The 23844-nt window shown below is 42.5% G+C and overlaps 2 protein-coding genes across 6 annotated transcripts in view; one reads left to right on the top strand and one right to left on the bottom strand.

Moving 5' to 3' along the window:
• ccdc186 (coiled-coil domain-containing protein 186) overlaps positions 1 to 23844 on the bottom strand; it is a 98254-nt gene that overhangs the window by 19799 nt on the left and 54611 nt on the right. For 2 of the 4 annotated variants that reach the window (XM_068002174.1, XM_068002176.1), the window contains exons 7-14: positions 23439 to 23543; positions 20026 to 20124; positions 18295 to 18381; positions 17688 to 17830; positions 17059 to 17314; positions 9853 to 10042; positions 9268 to 9363; positions 6349 to 6559 (exon numbers count right to left, since the gene is read on the bottom strand). In XM_068002174.1, the coding sequence (XP_067858275.1) occupies positions 6349 to 6559; positions 9268 to 9363; positions 9853 to 10042; positions 17059 to 17314; positions 17688 to 17830; positions 18295 to 18381; positions 20026 to 20124; positions 23439 to 23543 (1187 nt within the window). Of the gene's footprint in view, positions 1 to 6348; positions 6560 to 8679; positions 8742 to 9267; positions 9364 to 9852; positions 10043 to 17058; positions 17315 to 17687; positions 17831 to 18294; positions 18382 to 20025; positions 20125 to 23438; positions 23544 to 23844 lie in introns of those variants that run through there. The other 2 variants (XM_068002175.1, XM_068002177.1) reach the window with 2 other exon arrangements.
• adrb1 (adrenoceptor beta 1) overlaps positions 1 to 23844 on the top strand; it is a 68249-nt gene that overhangs the window by 27266 nt on the left and 17139 nt on the right. The window contains exon 2 of one of the 2 annotated variants that reach the window (XR_010966677.1): positions 20375 to 20467. The exons of the other annotated variant lie outside the window; for it this stretch is intronic. The gene's annotated coding sequence lies outside the window, so the exon portion shown is untranslated. The remainder of the gene's footprint in view (positions 1 to 20374; positions 20468 to 23844) is intronic. 2 annotated transcript variants of the gene reach the window in all.

Below are 23844 nucleotides of genomic sequence, written 5' to 3'. Positions count from 1 at the left end.
TGCTGCAATTGGAATGTAAATGGTCTGTGTTAATCTGTACATATTAGTTCATTTCTGTAACAACTGCTGTTCAATCCCTGATAGCCTGGTGATCTATTTCTACTAGCGTTATTCTGCAGTTGGAAAATTAAAGCTTCTTAAAAAAAATCCACCAGCTTCAAATGATCCAACTGTTGCCACTGCGTACATTTCATTTAGAATCTTCCTTTTGTCTTTGAAAAGTTTAGTCATTGCTCAGGAGGATCAGCCACCAATTCCAGCTGACATTCCTGCGTTCCTATAGATCCCTAGCTATTGCCACACTTATATTGAATTTCTATTTATTATATCTTTTAAGAAACAGTTAAATTATGTACACTCCCTACGGTTTTTTATTTTAATTACAATTTGTTTTAGCACTTAACCAACTACGTGCTCTTGCAGATCAGCAGTAGTGCTACTTTATCTTTTAAAGTTGCAGTATTTTTGTCTTTATAATCTATTGTGTGCTGCTATGAGAGGTACAGTTACCAGTTTTAATTTTATCTTTTTAAGAAAGCTACTATGGAAGAGAAAAGCAAGAGACAGACAGAAACGCATACACATATGCAGACAGCAATAGTGTGTGGGTGATAGGCATAAGAGTAGGAGACATAAAGGGCATGATTTTAGCACCCGCGATCAGGTGCGTTCCTGGCGGGGGGGCTCCGAAAATCGGGGATTCCTGGGGCGGCTCGGGAGCCCGGCTCCTACCCGCCCACTTCCGGGTTTCCCACAGACGTGCTGACATGCGCGCGCAGCACCCGCATGTGGAACTCCCGCCGGCAATTAAAGCCGGTGGGGTGCCACTTAAGCTATTTATTTTGGTATTTCAGGTCGTTTACAGACCTGATTAACAAGACATTTTAGGAGGACTGGGATTTTACAAACAACTGGGACTGTTTCCCGTTCTGGGGGAAACACTCCCAGTTCAAATGGACGTGTTGCAGCCATCAGCCTGTGGCAGCTGCAAAGGTCCATTTGACAGGTGTGGGGGGTTAGACCGTCACTCATTGCAGGAGGCCACTCTGTCACTTTGGACAAAGTTTGGCCTCCACCACCCTCCTCCTAACAATCAAATTCACAAACTTGCACACTTACCCCAGTGTCTAAACACATGTACCTACCTTGCGGAACCCCTCAGATGTACATCTTCCAGATGGGGGCCACCGTAGCTGCAGTCATGACCTCCTTGGAGGGCGAACAGCATCACCAGACTCACCGGCCACCTCTGACACATGGCGCACCACAACACAGTGCTGTAACACATCCACCTGCACAGCAGGAAGGAGGGCAACCGCAGAGAGAGAGAGAGATGCGTCGCAGAGGGCACTACCCTCGCCACAGGGTCCACAGACCGAGGCTCAGCTTCCTGGACCCCTCTCTGAGCAGCAGTGCACATGGAGGCTCAGAGTCGCTCGACATGTAGTCGTGGACATCTGCAGCCTCCTTCATGCCGAGCTGCTCCCGGCTGGCCCGAGCACCATCTTCTTACCTGTCGCTGTCAAAGTCGCCACTGCCCTCAACAACTTCCCCTCCGCATCCTTCCAGGATGCAACCGGGGACATTGCCGACGTCGCTGTCGTTTGCACAAAAGACCCTGCAAATACACCTACACCCACTCTGCACTGACACAATGGGTGGAATCAGTTGTGGGTCTTCAAAGTGATTCTCAGGAAAGGGCATTATTGCACAAACCAGACAAGATTTGCAAAGACGTGGCAGTAGTGGTGCCAATATAATATGTGATGTGAGTTGCTCAGACATTAAATATAAGTAAAAACCATGACAAACCCTCAAACACCCTTGTGCATCCTCTTCATGCTCACGACACGTTTGCCTTACGCTGCCTACTGCACATATGTGATGCATGCCCTGTGGCTGCAGCACAGGTAGTGGCAGGTTGAGTGAGGCTGACCGTGAAAGAGATGCATGAGGGGGTGAGTATGAGATAGAGCCATGAGATTGTATGAGGATTGGGTTGAGTGGGAGTGGCGGGATGAGTACTGGCGAGGTGAGTAAGTGCACGTAAGATGAGGATGAGGTTTGAGTGGGTGTGAGGGGTGATGTGACAGTAGTGTTGGCAGTACAGAAGATGTGGGGTGGGGCAGTGATATGGCAGACAGAGTATAGGGGAATGAGTAAGTGTACTCACTTTGGCTGACCTACTTAGGTCATTGCAGCGCCTCCTGCACTGTTTGCAGGTGGGCGATATGTTGGCGGTGCAGGTGACCTCCTCTGCCACCTCGAGCCAGGCCGCTTCCTCCCGCCCGTGGCGGGCGGGCGGGGTGGAGATCTCTGTCCTCCCCCTCACCCCATCCAATGATACCTGGAGTGAGGCATCATTAAACCTGGGAGCAGCCTTCCCCCTGGGCTGCTCCATGCTGTAATTTTTCCTATTTCTTGTAGCATCATTCAGTGGAGGACTGGCCCTTTAAATAGAGCTCCTCCAGCTGACAGACCTTATTGCGCATGCGCAGTCTGCCCGCCGCGCAGCTCAGCAGCGGGGAACCTGGAATAGGTAAGTGGATCCAATTAGCCTGCGATTGCATTCGGGGCAGACTGATTTCACCGGGCGCCCAATCGCCCCCCCCCCGCCGCGAACCTGCTGCTCTGGTAATATCGGGCCCAAAGAGTCAGATACTGAAGTGACAAGAATGCAAAGTATACGAGAGGCCTAAAGACAGTAACACACATACACAAGCAAAAACAGAGAATTAGAGAAGAGACAACGTAAGACACAGGAAGGGGGCACAAGAACTTATTTTTGGAAAAAGCCTAGTCCATGAACTGATGCACATTAAATTTTCAAACCAGACTTGGGAGGAGGAAAACTTGAAATTTCAAAGTATGGCAGTGCAGTTTTTATTGTTAAATCATTAAAGCAAGGCCCAGGGACTAGGCCTCAATCAGGAGCCCAGGGTTCAGAATGCACGCAGACATGAGACCGGGGGCAGAGCATCGGAGCATCTATAAAGCGAGGCCCAGGGAGCAAAGTAGAAAAAACCTGAGATGACGACAGCACGTGGGACGGAACGGATTGGTGAGTGTTTAATTCTTCAGTTTATTTCTGTTAAGTTTAGTTAGTAATCAAATAGAGGCACAGCAGGGCAGCTCAGACCCGTTGAATGCATAGCCAGTGCCATGTGGGAACTCCAGGATGCCTCCCACGTCTGGACAACCATATGTGCAGGAAGTGTCGCCAGCTGGAGGAGCTCAAGCTCCGGATTTCAGAGCTTGAGCAGCAGTCGGTGTCACTGCAGTGCATCCACAAGGCTGAGAGTTTTGTGGATAGCACGTTTCAGGAGGTGGTCACCCCACAGCTTGAGAGCGCAGGCAGAGAGGGACTGGGTGACCGCCAGGCAGACAAGGAGGACCAGGCAGGTAGTGCAGGAGCCCCCTGAGTGCATCTCACTCTTTAACCGGTTGAATACTGGTGAGGAAGAGGGTTCCTCTGGGGAGTGCAACCAGACCCAGGTCCACAGCACCATGGGTGGCTCAGCTGTACGGGGGGAGGGAGGAGAAAGGTTAGGAGAGCAATAGTGAAAAGGGGATTCAATAGTTAGGGGAACAGACAGGCGTTTGAGGCCACAGATGAGAGTCCAGGATGGTATGTTGCCTCTGGTGCCAGGTTCAAGGATGTCACTGAGTGGCTGCAGAACATTCTGAAGGGGGAGGGTGAACAGCCAAAGGTCGTGGTCCATATCAGTACCAATGACATAGGTAAAAAAAAAAGAGGGATGAGGTCCTGCAGGAAGATTTTAGGGAGTTAGGAAAGAGATTAATAAGCAAGACCTCAAAAGGTAGTAAACTCCAGATTACTCCCAGTGCCACACTAGGAGTATAGAAATAGGAGGATAGAGCAGATGAATGCGTGGCTGGAGAGATGGTGCAGGAGGGAAGGCTTTAGATTCCTGGGGCATTGGGTATCTAGTGCTGTGGGGGAGGGTCTAAAATAATTTGGCGGGGGATGGGCACTAGGATGTAGCATTGGAAAGGAGAAACAAGGTGCACAAAGGATTGGGAGAGACAGATAGCACTAGAGTAAGAAACAGTATAGTATTAGGTGGGATCAAATAAAAAGAGAATACAAGGAGGTCTAAGATAGGTTTACAGTGCATGTGTGTAAATGCACAAAGCGTAGTAAACAAGGGTGGTGAACTGCAGGTGCAATGAGACACATGGGAATATGATGTGGCGATAACAGAGACCAGTCTCATAAAAGGGCAGGATTTGGTACTAAATATTCCTTGATACAAGGTGCTCAGGGAAGAGAGCGTAGGAAAGAAAGGGGGCGTGGGGGGTTGGTGGCAGTATTGATTAAAGGAGAATATTGCAGTGCTGAAGAGAGAGGATGATCTGAAGGGGTCAAGGACAGAATCTATTTGGTTAGAGTTAAGAAACAATAGAAGTACCATTACACTACTGAGGGTATTTCATAGGCTGCCAACTAGTTCGAAGGATATAGGAGGAGCAAATCTGCAGGGAAATTACAGATGTGCAAGAGCCAGAGCAGTGATAATGGGGACTTCAACTATCCTAATATAGACTGGGATAGTAATAGTGTAAGGAAGGGGCAAAGAGGGGAAGGAATTTTTGAAGGGTGTTCAAGAGAACTTTCTTGACCAGTACGTTTCCAGCCCAATGAGGAAGGAGGCATTGCTGGATCTGGTTCTGGGGAATAAGGTGGGCCAAGTGGAGCAAGTGTCAGTGGGGAACATTTAGGGAATAATGATCATAGAATCATAAGGTTTAGATTAGCTATGGAAAAGGACAAGGACCACTCTGGAGTAAAAACACTCAATTGGCAGAGGGCCAATTTCAGTGGGATGAGAACAGGTCTGGCCCAGGTAAATTGGAATCAAAGATTGGCAGGCAAAACTGTAATTGAACAATGGGCAGCCTTTAAGGAGGAGCTAGTTCGGGTATAGTCGAGGTACATTCCCACAAGGGAGAAAGGTAGGGCAACTAAAGCCTAGGGTGTAAGATGAAGTAGAAAAAAAAAAGGGGTGCATGACAGATGTCAGGTTGATAATTCAAGTGAGAACAAGGCTAAGTATAGAAAGTTCAGAGGGGAAGTGAAAAAGGAAATAAAAGAGGCAAAGAGAGTATGATACAGTGGTTAACAAAAGGGAATCCAAAAATCTCCTATAGGCATGTAAACAGTAAACAGGTAATAAGGAGAGGTGGGACCAACTAGGGACCAAAAAGGAGATCTACTCATGGAGGCAGAGGGCATGGCTGAGGTACTGAGTACTTTGCATCTGTCTTTACCAAGGAAGATGCTGCTGCCAAAGTCACAGTAAAAGAGGAGGTAGTGGAGATACTGGATAGGCTAAAAATTGATAGAGGTACTAGAAAGGTTGGCTGTACTTAAAGTAGATAAGTCACCTGGTCCAGATGGGATGAATTCTAGGTTGCTGAGGGAAGTAAGGGTAGACATTGCAGAGGTATTGGCCATAATCTTTCAATCATCCCTAGATACAGGGGTGGTGCCAGAGGACTGGAGAATTGCAAATGTTACATCCTTGTTCAAGAAAGGGTGTAAGGATAAACCCAGCAACTACAGGCCAGTCAGTTTAACCTCGGTAGTGGGGAAAACTTTTAGAAATGATAATCGAGACAAAATGAACAGTCACTTGGACAAGTGTGGATTAATTAAAGAAAGCCAGCATGGATTTATTAAAGGCAAATCATGTTAAACTAACTTTTTTGATGAGGTAACAGAGGGGGTCGATGAGGGCAATGCGATTAACGTGTATATGGACTTCCAAAAAGCATTTGATAAAATGCTGCATAATAGGTGTGTCAAAGTTGAAGCCCATGGAATAAAAGGGTTCGTGGCAGCATGGATACAGAATTGGCTAAGTGACAGGAAACAATAGCGGTGAACGGCTGTTTTTCGGACTGGAGGGTGGTATACAGTGATGTTCCGCAGGGATTGGTACGAGGACCACTACGTTTCTTGATATATATTAATGACTTGGGTGTATAGAGCACAATTTCAAAATGTGCAGATGACACAAAACTTGGAAGGGTACGGAACATTGAGGAGGACAGTGATAGACTTCAAGACGACATAGACAGGCTGGTGGAATGGGCAGACATGTGGCTAATGAAATTTAAATGCAGAAAAGCATGAAATGATACATTTTGGTAGGAAGAATGAAGAGAGACAATATAATCATATGATGCTTGGTTTAAAACACCCAACTTAGCTAGGTTCCAAACATAATCCACAACTGGAATTGGCAATCTTAATGAGATTGACTTTGTTAGGTATAGTGGATGAACACAAAAGTTTCTTCATTGAACCTTTAATCAACTCACCTTGTTTTCTTTCGGATTTCCTCCACCAGCTGTTTGATATGATCCTCCATGAATTCAATTTTTTCATTTTTACGCGCATGAGCTTTCTGCAGCCGCACTATACGTTCTATCAATATGGTCTTGTCCACTTCAGGGAAACTGTCAGCCTGCACAGAGCAGCCAGTATTCTCTGGAGACCGCTCTTCTTTACTACACCGAGCATCAAGGGAACCTGGAATGCAATACAAAGATGATTTCTGGAGTAAATAGAAAAATAATTCGCGTGGATTTACTTAAATAGCACAATATTACCCTGAGCTCAGAAAATGTAAAGTTTCCTATTCTTAAGAAAAAAAGATTATATTTTACAGCAATATCAGAGTTTGCTTTTGTTAGAAATTCAATAAATTCAGCAACTATAGGCAATTAAACTAGGTTGAAGTGTTTTGAAAAAAAATTTCTAAGCTCGGCATGTGAAATCACTCAATACAATGTTTCACTTCACAAATTATTCCCAATTCAGATGCTGAGCACTTGGAACAAAAAACATATTGGAGGAGCTGGCTTGTAGGAATTACTAAGCTCAGCTCCATGGTCATTAGTTCTACAGTCAATAATCTGGGGTCTTTCTGTTTTAACCACGTTATTTATTTTTTAAAATGCAAATCTTCCACTTTCTTGGGTGAGGTGCACCATTCTCTGTTAAATGGTTGGATAACTAACCGGCTCCCAGGGATCCAGCAATGTCACTCCAAAGATGTGCATTACCAACGTGAGATAAACCCACTCATTTTTCTTCACACACCCTGTAGAAAAGTTCCAAGCCTGTGCTGAACACTATCTCAGCAACACAGCAATGATTGGGAATTCAGTATGTGAAGCATCACAGTTTTAAGCAGAGCACACTGGGGATCCAACACTGACATCCTATCACTTGTGTATATCAATGCACTCTGGCAAGCTAAATAATTTCTCCAAGACTATACCCCTAGTAACTATCAACACTAAATATTGTATTTATTTTTTAAATCCCTTCGTGTTTCTGTTGAAGTTAAGCACAATTCTTGGTAACTTGAGATTTTTATTTTTAAAAAAGGCAGATTACAACACTATCCACAGAAACAAATAAATTAGATCCAAGGGAACCCATCCACTTCAATATTCCACTGGTCAAAGCAATTTTAAATATCAAGGTCTATAAATATATCTCAGCAGAGGTTTTTCCCTTTTATTTGCTCCAGAGGTGGCACTGCAGCCCCTCTCAGCCGGTTACAAAAAGGAGCTAAAAGGAACCTTCAACTTATGAAACATAAAGCAGACATCGGAGGGTTAGCCGCCGTTATACACACAATCGCCCGATTTTCCTTTCCATTGAAGTCAATGGGAAGAAAATTCTGGCGGGGTTTCTGAGTGGCTACCACCCGTTTTACAACCCCAAAGTTAAAGTTCCGTCCACCACTTCCTCCAACTAACTGACGGCAAGGTCACACGAGGTTTACTAATCTATTTCATAATTCTTGTCACTGGTATACCTAGTCCTCAGTCCAGAGTGTCATTTTTTTGCATCTGTCTGATTTCACAAAACCAACTAAAATAGCAGTATTTGCCTAAATAGCATTTCAAAAGTAATTCATTGGCTGTAGTGCGCTTTAGGATGCCTTGAGACAAGATAATGCACTATATAAATGCAAGTTATTTCTTGAATCAAATAAATTTAATTACCTATTAAATAAAAACTGTATTAAAGCAACCAATCAAAAACTAACTTTCACACATTGATTTTAATGGGAAAGCAAATTTGTGATTGGTTTCATGAAACCAATGAAATAAGGAAAGAACCAGTGATGCAAAATACCTTTTCAATGGCGACAACAGTGCCCAGTTTCCCACTCTTAGTCTTCCACCCAGACATTTTACCAATTCCTATTATCTTGAACATCACTGCCAAATCTCTTCCATCCTCCCCATCCTTCCCCGAACAGCTACCAAGACTTGCTGCGGGTGCCTTCGAGTGGCCTCAGTATTTCATACCACCCCGTTTCGTACCTCAGACAATTCGTATCAGCATCCTGCCTTTGTTACTCTCCCAGGGCTTGCCATCTTTGGCGTGCAAAGTGACTGCAGGAACATTTATGCTCACTTCATAGCCTCAGGCTTGGACTTGACCTCTTCACTTCATCCCAGCCCCGAATTCAGCCTTTCCACTTCAAGTTGCCACTACAGTACTTTTGCGCTTCCTTGAACCTTTTAGTGAGTCTCACACTGGCATCCCGCTCACTTCTAAGTAGAAGACCAGGACCAAATTTCACAAAGTTCCGAAAGAGGCTGAGAAGAAACAACACCAGCCTCGAGGTTTCTTAGGAAGAGTCAATGAAACACAAAGCTGCATGGAGTGGTATTATGGCAGCTAAAAACTAGAGAGTGAAACAGAGCAGTGCAAACTGAAAGCAATTTTGTAAAAATAAAAATAAAAATGGTAAAAAAAAAGGTATGGACAACTGGGAACGAAAAAATTGCAGGACCAGAGCACTCAAAGACAGATACAAGAAAAAGCTGGTTATTTAATAGCCAATAATCCAATCTCTCCTCTTCCCCTCCTTCCAAAAAAAAATTATTTTCTCTATTTAAAATTAATACTACTATGGTCATTGCTCCTCTGAACTTTCCTTTCCTGCCCCTCAAAAGCTCAAACTCTTGTACCCAACATGAATCTTCAGTGTATTGAAATCCAAACTTAGTATTATCCAATCGCTTTACCTTGATTTATCTGACCCAACCAATACCTTAAGCTAGTCAGATGAAGGTTGCCTGGTACAATTTTGATCTTTTTCAGTTTCAGAAGCTAACATTACAGGCAAAGGCAGAAATATTATTGCTTTATCCATTTCTGTGAATGATAATGCTACTTTGTCCTTTAAATTGAAGTAATGTGGTATTTACTTTTTCCTTTACCTGATGAACTTGAACGACTTCCCATGCTGCTTGCCTCTTTGCTGTCATAGTTGCCATTTTCCATTTGCTCTAATCGCCGACGTGCTGAAAGAAACCCACACGTGGTGCTAAAATTACATTTCTGAAGTCTTCTAAAATGACACTAACATTGTGAAAATCTGATCATGAATGATTTAAATTTGCAATACAAACCAAATAGTCGCAACTAAAAAAAAATTAAAATGGATTAGAAGTTTTTAACACCTAAAATACACATTCTTTGCCTGATTAAGCAGAATCATCAACAAAAAACAAGGTTTTAAAAGTCCTTCCCTGAAATCAAAACATACATATTAATTTTTATAATTACACAATCAGTGTATGCTTTATCAGAAATTTATAGAAGCATGTTTTGATTTGCCAATTCAAAAGAAAAATGCTGACTTTACAAGGTACAAAAGGGCATTTAGTATTCAGAGGGCCAATTATCAGAACAGTAAAATTAAAAACTGAAGGTGATCTTGTTTAACATATTTTGATGTCATCCAAGTAGAATTTTTACCTTATTATAGTACTTTTCCAATTCCTACTCACCTTGCTGAAGCTGCTTCGTGAGGTCCTTAATGTTAGTTGCTTTCTTTCGTTTCTGTGTGACGAGGTCATCTTTAAGCTCTTCCACTTGTAAAGTCAATTTACTCACTTCCTTCTGTTCAGAGATCACCTCAATCTGCAGAGTTTCCACATCCTGCTGTCGCAGTTGCTGTTCTTTCTGCAATCTGTCTACCTGTGTACAAACAAAAGCAAATATAATGAGTGACATTGAGCTGCTCTTGGTTGAAATTTGGACTTCTTGCCAAAGGCAAAGTGACTCTGGCCAGATTTCAAAACACGTGCTGTATTTACCTTAATTTTTTTTAATGTTACCAATATAAATTAAAAGTTCTACCTTTTGAACCCAACCCATATTAAACATCAATGGAAACTGGTTGCAAAGTGTACGCAGTAGAAAAAGACATTTTTCAGTGCCAGTATTAATCATAGTAATTATCACCTTCAGTATATATCTACAACTCATGGTACATTTAACTCTGCCTTTCATCTTACTGCAGCTTCAATAATAACCAGTTAACCACAACATTATATTTACAACTAATTACGGCTTTAAACTAATCAGTTAGAAGCAGACTTCACTTCCAACAGTTTTCTGGGAGAATTTTATACCTAAGGCAAGAGTAGTCTAAGAAAATGGAATGCGCCTTTGGATTGGAAAACTGCAAATTACTACAGAAATGAGAGCGCACAGATTTGGAGATGACCTTAGGATATGGACTGGTAATTGGTTGGGAGGTAGGAGACAGGGAGTAGGGATAAAGGGTTCATTGTCCGATTGGTGGGATGTGACAAGCTGTGTTCCCCCAGGTATCTGTACTGGGGCCTCAGCTTTTCACCATATATATTAATGACTTGGATGAAGGAATAAAAAGTTGTACATACAAGCTTGCAGATGACACTAATTTGGGGAGGCACAGTAAGTTGTGTGGATGGGAGGAGAAAGTTACAAAGAGACATACGGACTACGTGAGTTGGCAAAACTCTGCCAGATGGGGAACGTGGGGAAGTGGGAGGTCACCCATTTTGGATCTGAGAAAAACAAACTGAAATATTTTCTTAACAGTGAGAGACTAGGAGCTGTGGAGAAGCAAAGGGATGTGGGTGTCTATGCATATAAATCATTAAAAGCTGCTATACAGGTACAAAAAAGTAATCAAAAAGGCTAATGGAATGTTGGCCTTTATCTCAAGGGGGCTGGAATTCAAAAGTGAAGTGATGCTTCAGTTGTACAGAACCTTGGTCAGACCCCATCTGGAGTACCGCGTTCAGTTTTGGGCACCAAACTCAGGAAAGATATATTGGCCTTCGAATGGGTACAGCTCAGATTGATCAAAATTATACCAGGAATTAGAGTTAAAGTAGGAGGACAAGTTGCATAAACTTAGCTTGTATTCCCTGGAGTTTGGAAGGTTGAGGGGTGATCTAACGGAGGCATTTAAAATGATTAAGGGCTTTGATAGGGTAGATGCAAAGAAACTATTTGCTCTAGTGGGGGAATCCAGAACAAAAAGGGCATAATGTTAAAATGAGAGCTAGGCCATTTAGGAGTGAAACCAGGAAACACTTCCCACACAAAAGGGTAGTGAAAATCTGGAACTCTCTCCCCCAAAAGGCCATGGATGCTGAGTGAATTGAAATTTTCAAGACTGAGATCGATAGAAATTTGTTAAGTAAGGGTATCAAGGGATCTAGAACAAGGGCAGAAAAATGAGATACAGATCAGCCATGATCTAACTGAATGAAGGAACAGGCTTGAGGGGATAAATAGCCTACTCCTGTTCCGATCTTTCCTATGGAACACTTTTCCACTTTTAAATCCTGTATCAAAATTAAGAACTTCCAGCTCACGTGCAGTGCCCCGCCCCCGGCCCCGTGCGGTGCCCCGCCCCCGGCCCCGTGCGGTGCCCCGCCCCCGGCCCCGGCAACGTGCGGTACTCCCACTTTTATAAAAACACACAATCTTTCCAACTCCCATGCCAGCCACCTTTGTAATCGCTTTGAATGAGGTTGCTAATTAATGTTGAGTTTTTTTCTGCTGTAGACTTTTGCCCACTAGGAACTAGTTCAAAAGTGCCTGAAGAAAATTCCCCAAGTACCTTTGCAGTGAGCAAAATAAAGATCTTCATCCCATGTGTCTTGGCTACATTTAATCCAAGGACTTCGAAGTAAAATAAAAACTGTTCTAAAGACCTACCATGTGGCCAAGTTATCCTCATTTTAAAACATATCTAAATTTCTTTTTGCCATATTTGTAGAAAATCAGTATTATATTTGCCACACACGTCAAGTATCTGTATCCAACACCTTAAAAAGTATGATGTGGACATGCCGGTGATGGACTGGGGTTGACAATTGTAAACAATTGTACAACACCAAGTTATAGTCCAACAATTTTATTTGAAAATCACAAGCTTTCGGAGGCTTCCTCCTTCCTCAGGTGAATGTCAAGAAATCCTCGAACCTTTCGCATTTATAAATCACAGAACAATACCTGGTGATTACAGATAGTCTTTCCAACTGCCCGTTGCCAAGTCAAAGTGTTCAGACAGAGAGGTGTTACCTACAGGGCCATCGAATATACAAATAACCAAAATAAGAGAGGGGCAGAAACATAGAAACATCCAGAAGGAAGAGAAAGACAGCAAATGTCCCATTATATTAAAAACAGATAACCTTTGTTCGTTGGTGGGGTTACGTGTCGCATGACATGAACCCAAGATCCCGGTTGAGGCCGTCCTCATGGGTGCGGAACTTGGCGATCAATTTCTGCTCGACGATTTTGCGTTGTCATGTGTCTCGAAGGCCGCCTTGGAGTACGCTTACCCGAAGGTCGGTGGATGAATGTCCATGACTGCTGAAGTGTTCCCCGACTGGGAGGGAACCCTCCTGTCTGGCGATTGTTGCGCGGTGTCCGTTCATCCGTTGTCGCAGTGTCTGCATGGTCTCGCCAATGTACCGTGCTCTGTGGCATCCTTTCCTGCAACGTATGAGGTAGACAACGTTGGCCGAGTCACAGGAGTATGAACCATGTACCTGGTGGGTGGTGTCCTCTCGTGTGATGGTGGTATCTGTGTCGATGATCTGGCATGCCTTGCAGAGGTTACCGTGGCAGGGTTGTGTGGTGTCGTGGACGCTGTTCTCCTGGAAGCTGGGTAATTTGCGGCGAACGATGGTCTGTTTGAGGTTGGGTGGCTGTTTGAAAGCGAGTAGTGGAGGTGTGTGGCCATAGCGAGGTGTTCGTCGTCATTGATGACATGTTGAAGGCTGTGGAGAACATGGCGTAGTTTCTCCGCTCCGGGGAAGTACTGGATGACGAAGGGTACTCTGTTGGTTGCGTCCCGTGTTAGTCTTCTGAGGAGGTCCACATACAACTCGGATTACGCTGAGAGACTCTGCCGTCGTAGCTCTCGCACACTCCGCAACCATCTCGTACACCAACTCGACAGCAGACGCCGCAACCTTGAAACTAAGATCGAGTCCATACAAAAAACCTGTACTCAGGACACAGCAGACCAGCTACGAGATACCGCCAAACAGACGAGGCAACGGAACTACGCTGCCTACATGAAAACCAAGAGCAGGAAGCTTGAGAAACTCGGCATCACCACCAGCTTCCCCTGGTACCACGGTTGCAACCACAGGGAAGTCTATCGTCAATTTGTCCGACCACACCCTTCAACCAGACGAAATCGAAGTTCTCAGCCGAGGGCTCAATTTCTGACCCACTACCAAAATGGACCCCATTAGTCTCGCGGCGGACACAGAGGAATTCATCAGGAGAATGAGGCTCCGGGAATTCTTCCACAAACCCCAAGATTTCAGCAGCGAACCCCATGAGACGATCAACGATCCGGAACAGCAGACAGAGGGATCCGCGGTACAGCAACCGAAGAGGAAAGAGTCAAACTGGACTCCTCCGGAGGGTTGCTGTCAGGAAATGCGTCAATGCCAGATTCATCAGCCGCACTCAAGACAGTCCAGAATGTCACCCGAGCACAACGCAATGCCATCAACGCTCTCAAGACCAACCGAAACATAGTCATCAAAGCAGCGGACAAAGGAGGAGCCATCGTCATACAGAACAGAACGGACTATTGCAAAGAAGCATACAGACAACTGGACAACCAGGAACACTACAAACGGTTACCCGCAGATCCGACCAAAGAACACATCCACCAGCTCAACAAACTGATCAAGACCTTCAAAGCATCCTACGCGCTCTCATCCCACGTACTCTCCGCGTGGGAGACTTCTACTGCCTCCCAAAGATACACAAAGCCAACACACCCGGACGTCCTATCGTATCAGGCAACGGAATCCTGTGCGAGAACCTCTCTGGATACATCAAGGGCATCCTGAAACCCATCGTACAGGGAACCCCCAGCTTCTGTCGCGACACTACAGACTTCCTACAAGAATTCAGTACCCACGGACCAGTTGAACCAGGAACACTTCTCACCACGATGGACGTCTCGGCACTATACACCAGTATCCCCCACGATGATGGCATCGCTGCGACAGCATCAATACTCAACACCAACAACAGCCAATCTCCAGACGCCATCCTACAACTCATCCACTTCATCCTGGATCACAATGTCTTCACCTTCGATAACCAGTTCTTTACCCAAACACACGGAACAGCCATGGGGACCAAATTCGCACCCCAATACGCCAACATTTTCATGCACAAGTTCGAGCAGGACTTCTTCACTGCACAGGACCTCCAACCAACGCTATACACCAGATACATCGACGACATTTTTTTCTATGGACCCACGGCGAAGAATCACTAAAGAGGCTACACGATAACATCAACAAGTTCCATCCCACCATCAAGCTCACCATGGACTACTCCTCCGAATCAGTTTCTTTCTTGGACACACGAATCTCCATCAAAGACGGGCACCTCAGCACCTCACTCTACTGCAAGCCCACGGACAACCTCACGATGCTCCACTTTTCCAGCTTCCACCGTAACCACGTCAAAGAGGCCATCCCCTATGGACAGGCCCCGCGAATACACAGGGTCTGCTCAGACGAGGAGGAACGCGATGGACACCTACAGACGCTGAAAGACGCTCTAGTAAGAACGGGATATGACGCTCGACTCATCGATCGACAGTTCCGACAGGCCACAGCGAAAAATCGCATAGACCTCCTCAGAAGACTAACACGGGACGCAACCAACAGAGTACCCTTCGTCGTCCAGTACTTCCCCGGAGCGGAGAAACTACGCCATGTTTTCCGCAGCCTTCAACATGTCATCAATGACGAACACCTCGCTATGGCCAACCCCACACCTCCACTACTCGCCTTTAAACAGCCACCCAACCTCAAACAGACAATCGTTCACAGCAAATTACCCAGCTTTCAGGAGAACAGCGTCCACGACACCACAACCCTGCCACGGTAACCTCTGCAAGACATGCCAGATCATCGACACAGATACCACCATCACACGAGAGGACACCACCCACCAGGTACATGGTTCATACTCCTGTGACTCGGGCAACGTTGTCTACCTCATACGTTGCAGGAAAGGATGCCCCAGAGCATGGTATATTGGCGAGACCATGCAGACACTGCGACAACGGATGAACGGACACCGCGCAACAATTGCCAGACAGGAGGGTTCCCTCCCAGTCGGGGAACACTTCAGCAGTCAAGGACATTCATCCACCGACCCTCGGGTAAGCATACTCCAAGGCGGCCTTCGAGACACACGACAACGCAAAATCATCGAGCAGAAATTGATCGCCAAGTTCCGCACCCATGAGGACGGCCTCAACCGGGATCTTGGGTTCATGTCATGCTACACGTAACCCCACCAACGAACAAAAGTTATCTGTTTTTTAATATAATGGGTCATTTGCTGTCTTTCTCTTCCTTCCGGATGTTTCTGCCCCTCTCTGTGTTTTTTTTGGTTGTTTGTATATTCGGTGGCCCTGTAGGTAACACCTCTCTGTCTGAACACTTTGATTGCCTTGGCAACGGGCAGTTGGAAAGACTTTCTGTAATCACCAGGTATTGTTCTGTGATTTATAAATGCAAAAGGTTCGAGGATTTCTTGACATTCACCTAAGGAAGGAGGAAGCCTCCGAAAGCTTGTGATTTGCAAATAAAATTGTTGGACTATAACTTGGTGTTGTAAAATTGTTTACAACTTAAAAAGTATGTCATTGACATTTAGGATCAATTCAATTTGCTGCCTTCCCTTTATTGTAAATACCCAGTGCACTTCTGCTGAATGGATAATCCTGTATTATAAAACAAAAATATTATAATTTAACTGATGTATAAATTCACAGTACTCAACATATTCTTGATACAGAACATTAGCCAGCACATCTTGTAGGTCAATCCTTCCTCTTAGACACATAGCTGGGGGGGGGGGGGGGCGGCGGAGAGAATGAAAACATAGTATTCCAATGGGATTTTGTTACCACAAATATAGTTCAAAGTTTCCATGAGGGCTTAATGGAGGGTCACAGGATACTCATTCCCCACCGGAAAACAATGCCCGGCTCATTCAAATCAGGACAGGCATGGATGTTGGGAGGTAGGAAACAGTAAACTACTGTGTTTTAAAAACTCAGAAGATGTCAACATTGCACTGTGAAGTTTTTTTTTTCTGGAAGAAGGGCATATACAGACAGATTTCCAATTACAATACAGACAGCACACAATCAACCTGTTCAAATATTAACACCCCATATTGATTTATATTCTTCAATTTGTTGTGGTAGGATACAAAAATCAATCTGGAACAAAAAAAAATGTAACATTCTTTAAACATTCAAGTGTTAAAAGTATTGAATATTTGAAGTAACCAAGATATAGGCAACTATTGGGAGATCCCAGATTACCAAAGCAGCTCGTGAATAGCTGGAAAAAAAATGTAGCATTCTCGCAATCAATTTAGGAGAAAATTTAAAGATATTTGTTAGAAATTGACTTTTCTACATGTCATTAAGCAAGCCACTATAGATCAGAGAAAATGAAGAGCATGGTTGCCCAATGTACATTTCAGACATGATTAGCACAAAGATGTGAAATAATGAAAAAATTATTTCACTACTCAACGATGCAGAATCTTCTCAAATGAAATAGCATTCAAGGGGTTAAGGAAAAATCTCTTGAAGCTCCATTATCTGAAAGTTCTTCTCATATTTGCTATATTCTTACCAGCTCAACATTAGTTTGTCCCAACTCCTCAAGTTGCACACTTAGCTCCCGCTCATGAATATTTAGTTTGTCAAGATGTGCCTGCAGTGTGTTGCTCTCAGACTGAAGTTGTGCGTTTTTGCTGGTCAGTTTTTCCGTAAACAAGAGCAGCTCAGATTCCTTTTTGCGACTCCCTTCAATGTCTTCCTGCAGATCAGTAATGAGCGCGTTCAGGCTGTCAACCTCTTCCTTCAGCGAATGAATCTCGTGTTCATTTCTATGATGTAATCACATTAGGTTATTGTTCTGTACTGGTCTGCACTTGTAGAAAACACTTTAAAATTGCAAAAAATCTTGCCTGCTGATTTAAACATTAGGCTACTGTAAATCACACAATGCCTGGAGCATCATGATAGAATACTTCCAAGCAGCCCCCCCCACCCAAGTCCTACCATGCAATCTCCTGAGAGGAAAAAAAAAACAGGAACACAACCCAGGGCCAATAAGGGAAAGAAAAACTCTAGAAAATTCCAATCCGACCCCCTCAAGCAAATTGAATCCAGTCCAAGAAAACTTATTGACTATACGCATGTTAATGGTTAATGTAATATAAAAATTATATCTAACCAATAAAACAGCCTGGTTTTTACCTTTCAAGCTGTTCTTGCAATTGGTGTACAGTCTTCACGCGTTCATGCAAAGCTTGGCATTCTGCTTTCTGTCGGTTGATGATTTCTTTATATTTTGACAGTTCATCTTCAGTCCTCAAACGCTCATCCTCAAGACAGCTTACCTGTGGCAGGATGGGATAATAGGATTATCAAGGAAAGTGAGCCCATCACAAACAACCCAATTTGAGTAGAATGCTAATGATGTGCAGCAAAAATCCAGGCTGAATTTGAATTTTGTTAATGGAGGGACCCAAGTCAACTGTAGTGTCCCCCTATGGTGGCTCCAGTTAACTCAGCAAAATATTTTCAAAAACAGTAATTTCTTGCTTTCTTACTTCTAGGCACAGCAACCAACATATATCACCACTAATGATAGTCTGGACACAAAACACAGAATAAACAAAAAAATGCATGAAAAACGTTGAGGAAATGTACCTATTCTTTTTTCAAATACTGCAGTATAAAAATATCGACTGGTGACATTGGCAATTATAAGTTTCTAAAAAAGTTATTTTTTGAAATATTTCAAAAGAATTGATAACAATCCAATTTCAAAATACAAATTCATGTGAACAATAGTACTCACTTTTGTTCTCAAAGTATGCAACTCATCTATCCCTTCCTTGAATGTTTTCTTCAGGTCATCAAGTTCTTTTATTTTAGCATGGTGGATCTGTTTTTTGTTGGAAAAATACATTATTTAGGAACCCAATAAAATTTATAATGATCCCAATGAAAATATGAGATTAACCACAAGAGCAACTTAACCAGCCTCTCTTCCCCCAGTTCACCTTTACTGCTTCTTTTAAAATTTACTTGTGTTAAACCCAAGATGATCCCAATTGCCCACCCAACTCCAACTTTATTGGTACATACTAAGTTATACAAGCTGCTGTGAACTCAAGTCACCCATTACTTTGAAAGTTCTAGCCAAATCCACATTCAGCCATAAAGTTTTCTATATGGCCATTCCATCAGTGATCTGGTTATCTTTATAACACACCCCTAGAATTCTGCTTTTGAACGCTTTGGTAAATCATCGTTCATTGTCTTGGACATCGCCAAAGCTTTTTGTAGGGTCAGGCTCTGTGCACTTGTAAACAAGTTACCATCTTATGAGCTCCCCATCAAAGCTGTTTATTGCTACCTACTTTTATCTCAAAATTGCTGCATCTGCAATGTAGTCAATAGCTCATCCTCAGACTGCTCTTCAATTCACTCAGGGTTTTCCCAAGATTCTTCCCACTCACTTTGTTCCTGTTCATTAATGACCCCCTCCAATCATCCAACCGTATTCACTCGTTCACTGATAATTCCACTTCACATTAATCATATTTCCTATAGGTCACACACCCTCCAATCCCCTCAGTGCAATGCTTGAACTTCTACATCATTTCCTTGCTCTTCAACGATGGGAGAAAAATATATTCTCATTCTAATTCATCAATGACACGGTTTCTTATTTCTAACAGCTAGCATCCTTCATCTTTCATGGCCTTACCCTTAGTTCCTCATCTAGTGACATTCTTGGCCTTATGATCCCTCCAACAACTGGGACTTCCACATGTCCATTAGTAAAGCTGCTTCCAAGATGCTTAGTTTCCTCTTTTGTGCCAAACACTTTTTCCCTTTTATCTATAAAATCCAAGTCAATTCAAGACTATGTTTTCTAAAATTACAGGCTATTCTAGAGCCTGTTCCATACTCCTAGATTGGGAACAAGAAAAAAAATTGTCTAATGTCTATAATTGTCTCACTGAACATGAAACCTTAGCCTCAGTTTTATTGATCAGTACCCCTCTTGGCTTTCCTATGTTCCTCCTTTTAAGCTTCAAATACACTGTCCTACATGCTGTTGTGTACCTACTGTGTGAAATCTAAATTGTCTCCGACTCATTTTTATTCCCCCTTCTCTTTAGGGCCTCCAAACAGTGGAACCCCTTACCTCCCATAGTCTTTCCTTATACAATCAAGTTTTCATTACCTAATCACTAATTCTAAATTTACATTATCTTCACTTTTGCTCTTTTTAAATTTTTACTGTCCCATTTATGGGGCTCAGTTTCTCAATTTTTAAAAAGGGAAAAAAAAAAATGGTCACCTGCCTGCTATTTTTTGACTAGACAATAGTGTGTAGCATATTGGTGCCTAAAACATCAGATTTTTTTTTTAAAAACTACTTTATGGATCTATCTATAAAGGTTATTTTCTATATTTATATTAGAACTTCATTCGCCATTTTGTACACTCACATGTAATCTTGTAAATAAATGTTTTGATCAATTCTTCTAAACATTTTGCTGCAAGCACAACTTACCTCCATTTGATCTGAATTTTCCTGCAAGTGCTTTTCTAGTGCCCCCTTAGTCTCACGCAGTTTGGCATCCAACTCATGGGATCTAATTTCTTCAGATTCCTGTGAAGGCAAGGTACACCAAATGGCAGAAAGCATAATGATGCCTTGATGCTATACATAGCATGATGAACTGATTGCAATATGCAGTAGCAATCACTTGCCTAATACTCAATAGTCAAAGATATATCTTTAAAAAAACATATTTGAAATGCAGTTTTCATTAGTCTCAAACTATGTAGTGGCAGGCACATAATTGTTAGTATCAATCTAAAAATCCATTTACAAACTTTCCATTATTTTTTGAATATAGATCATTCTCCACATTTGGATAGACCAATCATCCAGTTGAGGGGCAATGCTACTGTGTGTCAGAAGTTGGGAAGGGAGTACTTTTTCTTCTATTGTAAGTACCCCCCCTTACATTTATCTTTTAAAACCATAATCCATGTTCCACCCTTGTCTATCTTGATGCAAGATGATCAACAAGTAACTCCATGCCCAGTAGATTTATGATACAACTTATGGGTGGATCATCCAATCCACCTTTCTTCCTTAGCCCAAATTGAAGTCTGCTATCCTCCTCCCCTCTGTTGAGCTGAGTGTGTCAAAGCATGGTCCCTGCACCAATGAACAATCAGGGTAGAGTCCTGACACAAGAATCAAGTCCAGATCCTAGCCTGTCTCTTGATGTACTGGGCTATGACTGTCTCTCCAGAGATGCATCGTTATGTCCTACTTCAGAATCTAAAAATGTGACAGTGAGAATTTTAGATTAGTTGGTCAACTTTGCAGCACTCCATTATAACCTTGCAGGTGGTTTTGGCACACACAGTTCAAAATCTAATACATATTTTGACTCACCACCAGCCCCACCCCCCAACAAACAACATCTTGTTCAGATGACAAGTACTGCAGGCATCAGAAACCATGGATGCTCTACCACACTTACAGCAACTTTTGAAGGCCCTTCGAACATCAAATATTGAAAAATTTAGCATAATGAAATAAACAATGGAAACATCAAGAATAACGTCTCCTCGCTCCTTTCCTTCCCCACCCCACCCCCCCCCCCCACCCCGCCCCCGACTAAGTTGAAAAACAACGGATAGGCCTTGCATCATTGATTATATTCATCTGGAATGGTGGAGGTGGGAGGACGTCAGGGTTACACAAAGTGTCATGGTATGATTAATGTTGAACCAATTTAAAGGGAAATCCATCCTGTGACTTTTTCCTATATTGGATGTACCAAATTAACCAACTCTAAATGGTGTGTGTAAGATGCGGAGAATGAAGAATCATACAATGGAGCCATAGAAATAATAGAGAAAAGATCTTTTGCACATGTGCTAGTTCTTCAGCTGGAGCTATCTACTCTAATCCAATTTCCTTGTCCTTTCCTCTTATCATTTTATATTCTTCCTTTTCAATTACTTATTCAATTCCCTTTTAAATGAGGTCATTTCTCCCTCAATAGCTACTTGTGGTAAAATACAGAAGCACTTGAGGTGGTGCAAAAAAGATTTACAAGGATGATAATCAGAATTGAGAGGTTATAAATATCAAGAAAGACCAAACAGGCAGGGGCTCTTTTCTCTAAAAAAAGAGAAGGCTGAGGGGTGACCCGATAGAGGTCTTTAATATTATGAAGGGGTTCAATTCCCTTTTAAATTAGGTCATTTCTCCCTCAGTAGATACTTGTGGTAAAATATTCCATGTTCTAATAACCCTGGATGAAAAAAATCTTTTAATTGTCCCTTGGCTATTTTGGTCAGGATCCTGAGTCTACGTCCCCAGTTACCAATTTGCCAATCAGTTGATACAATGTTTCACTATTTATGCACTTAAAATCTTTTATAACTTTGAATGCTTCTATTGAATCTCTCCCTTTGTCTTTTTCTTCTACGAGAGCATATAAGGCTATGTTTCAAGTCTTTCTTCATAACTATGACCTCATATTCCTTGTATAATTTTATTGAATCTTTGCTATAACCTTTTCATGGTTTGAATATCCTGTCAGATGGGCTGCCCAGAACTAAATGTAATACTCCAAATGTGATCAACATTTTCAACATCACTTCCTTGCTTACATATTGGCCAAATGTATAAAACCTTCAATCCTATTTGCTTGCATTTTACCTGCATTTACATCTTCAAATAGAATTATCGAATTTACAGCACAAAAACAGGCCATTCGCCCAACAGGTCTATGCCGGTGTTTATGCTCCACAAGAGCCTCCTCCCACTTTACGTCATCTCACCCCATCATTCTGTTCCTTTCTCCCTCATGTATTTAGCTTCCCCTTAAATGCAGCCATGCTATTTGCCTCATCTACTCCATTGTGGTAGCAAGGTGCACGTTCTAACCACTGAGTAAAGAAGTTTCTCCTGAATTCCTTATTGGATTTATTCATGACGATCTTATATTTATGGCCCTTGGTGTTGGACTCTCCACAAGTGGAAACATCTGCTCTACACCTACCTGGTTGAGCCCCTTCATAATATTAAAGACCTCTATCCAGTCAGCTCTCAGTCTTCTCTTTTCTAGAGAAAAGAGCCCCAGCCTGTTCAGTCTTTCCTGATAGTTATAACCTCTCAATTCTGATATCATCCTTGTAAATCTTTTTTGCACTGTCCAGTGCTTCTATATCCTTTTTATAATATGGAGACCAGAACTGTACACAGTATTCCAAGTGTGGTCTAACCAAGGTACTCTACAAATTTAACAAATTCTCTGCTTTTGAATTTTATTCCTCTGGAAATGAACCCTAGTGCTTTATTTGCATTTTTTATGGCTTTGTTAATCTGCGTTTCTACAGTTAATGATTTGTGAATCTGTATCCATGGATCCCTTTGTGCCTCTACCCTATTTAGACTCTATTTTCCAAGGACTAGGTGGCCTCCTTGTTCCTTCCACCAAAATGCATCCCCTCTCACTTATTCACATTGAAATTCATTTGCCATTTACATGACCATTCTGCAAGTTTGTTAACATCTTTTGTATTTTAGCCTCTACCAACTGCAGAATCCAAATAACAAATTCCGCTCATCAACACAACCCCAACGCATCAATGGTTCCAAAGTTAACACACCCACTTTTTAAATTTATAGCATTTAAAGTGCAAAAAAAAAGCAGGATTCCGTTGGATGGGACACCTGCAAAACTCAAGCACTGACATTTCATTTAGCTGGTCCACTCACTATATAATGTACGACATAATCATTCTCCAATACATGTTATTTAAGACAATGCCTTCCCTGAAAAAAAATTGCTTTGGAAGGTTCAGGGAATGATTTAACAGAAGGCAAAGCGGAATGACAACCAAACAAAATATAAACAATAGGATCATTACTACTATCAAACGCAAACCAACCTGGTAGGTTTTGATCATTTCTTGACAGTTTCTCCGGATTTGCTCAGTCTCTTCTTTAGCCTGAGTTAGTTTGACTGTTGTTTCCTTCAATTTTTCTCTGGTTTCCTTTAGGGATGGGGAAAATGAAGTTAAATTTTACTATGGAAATATGGCTTGACTTAAAATTAATTTTACATGTAGCCTGTAGTAATTATTCAACAAAATATTGAAGACATTTCTGGACTTCCTGCACTGAATGCTTTAAAGAGATTCAGTGTTACAATCCACTAATTATAAAGGTTATATACATTTATGTTTTTCAGTGTCTCTTTTGTTAGCATATTTGAAATTTAAAATTAGAAGCCACCTGTGTTATCTCCCTTGACTCGTGTGCCAAAAACCAACTACTACTCCAGGAGTATCCTGG

The sequence above is a fragment of the Heptranchias perlo genome, chromosome 21, assembly GCF_035084215.1.
Source record: "Heptranchias perlo isolate sHepPer1 chromosome 21, sHepPer1.hap1, whole genome shotgun sequence".
In the NCBI taxonomy this organism is placed as follows: Eukaryota; Metazoa; Chordata; class Chondrichthyes; order Hexanchiformes; family Hexanchidae; genus Heptranchias; species Heptranchias perlo.
Note: the sequence above shows the minus strand (reverse complement) of the source record. Positions and strands in the feature narration are given on the sequence as shown.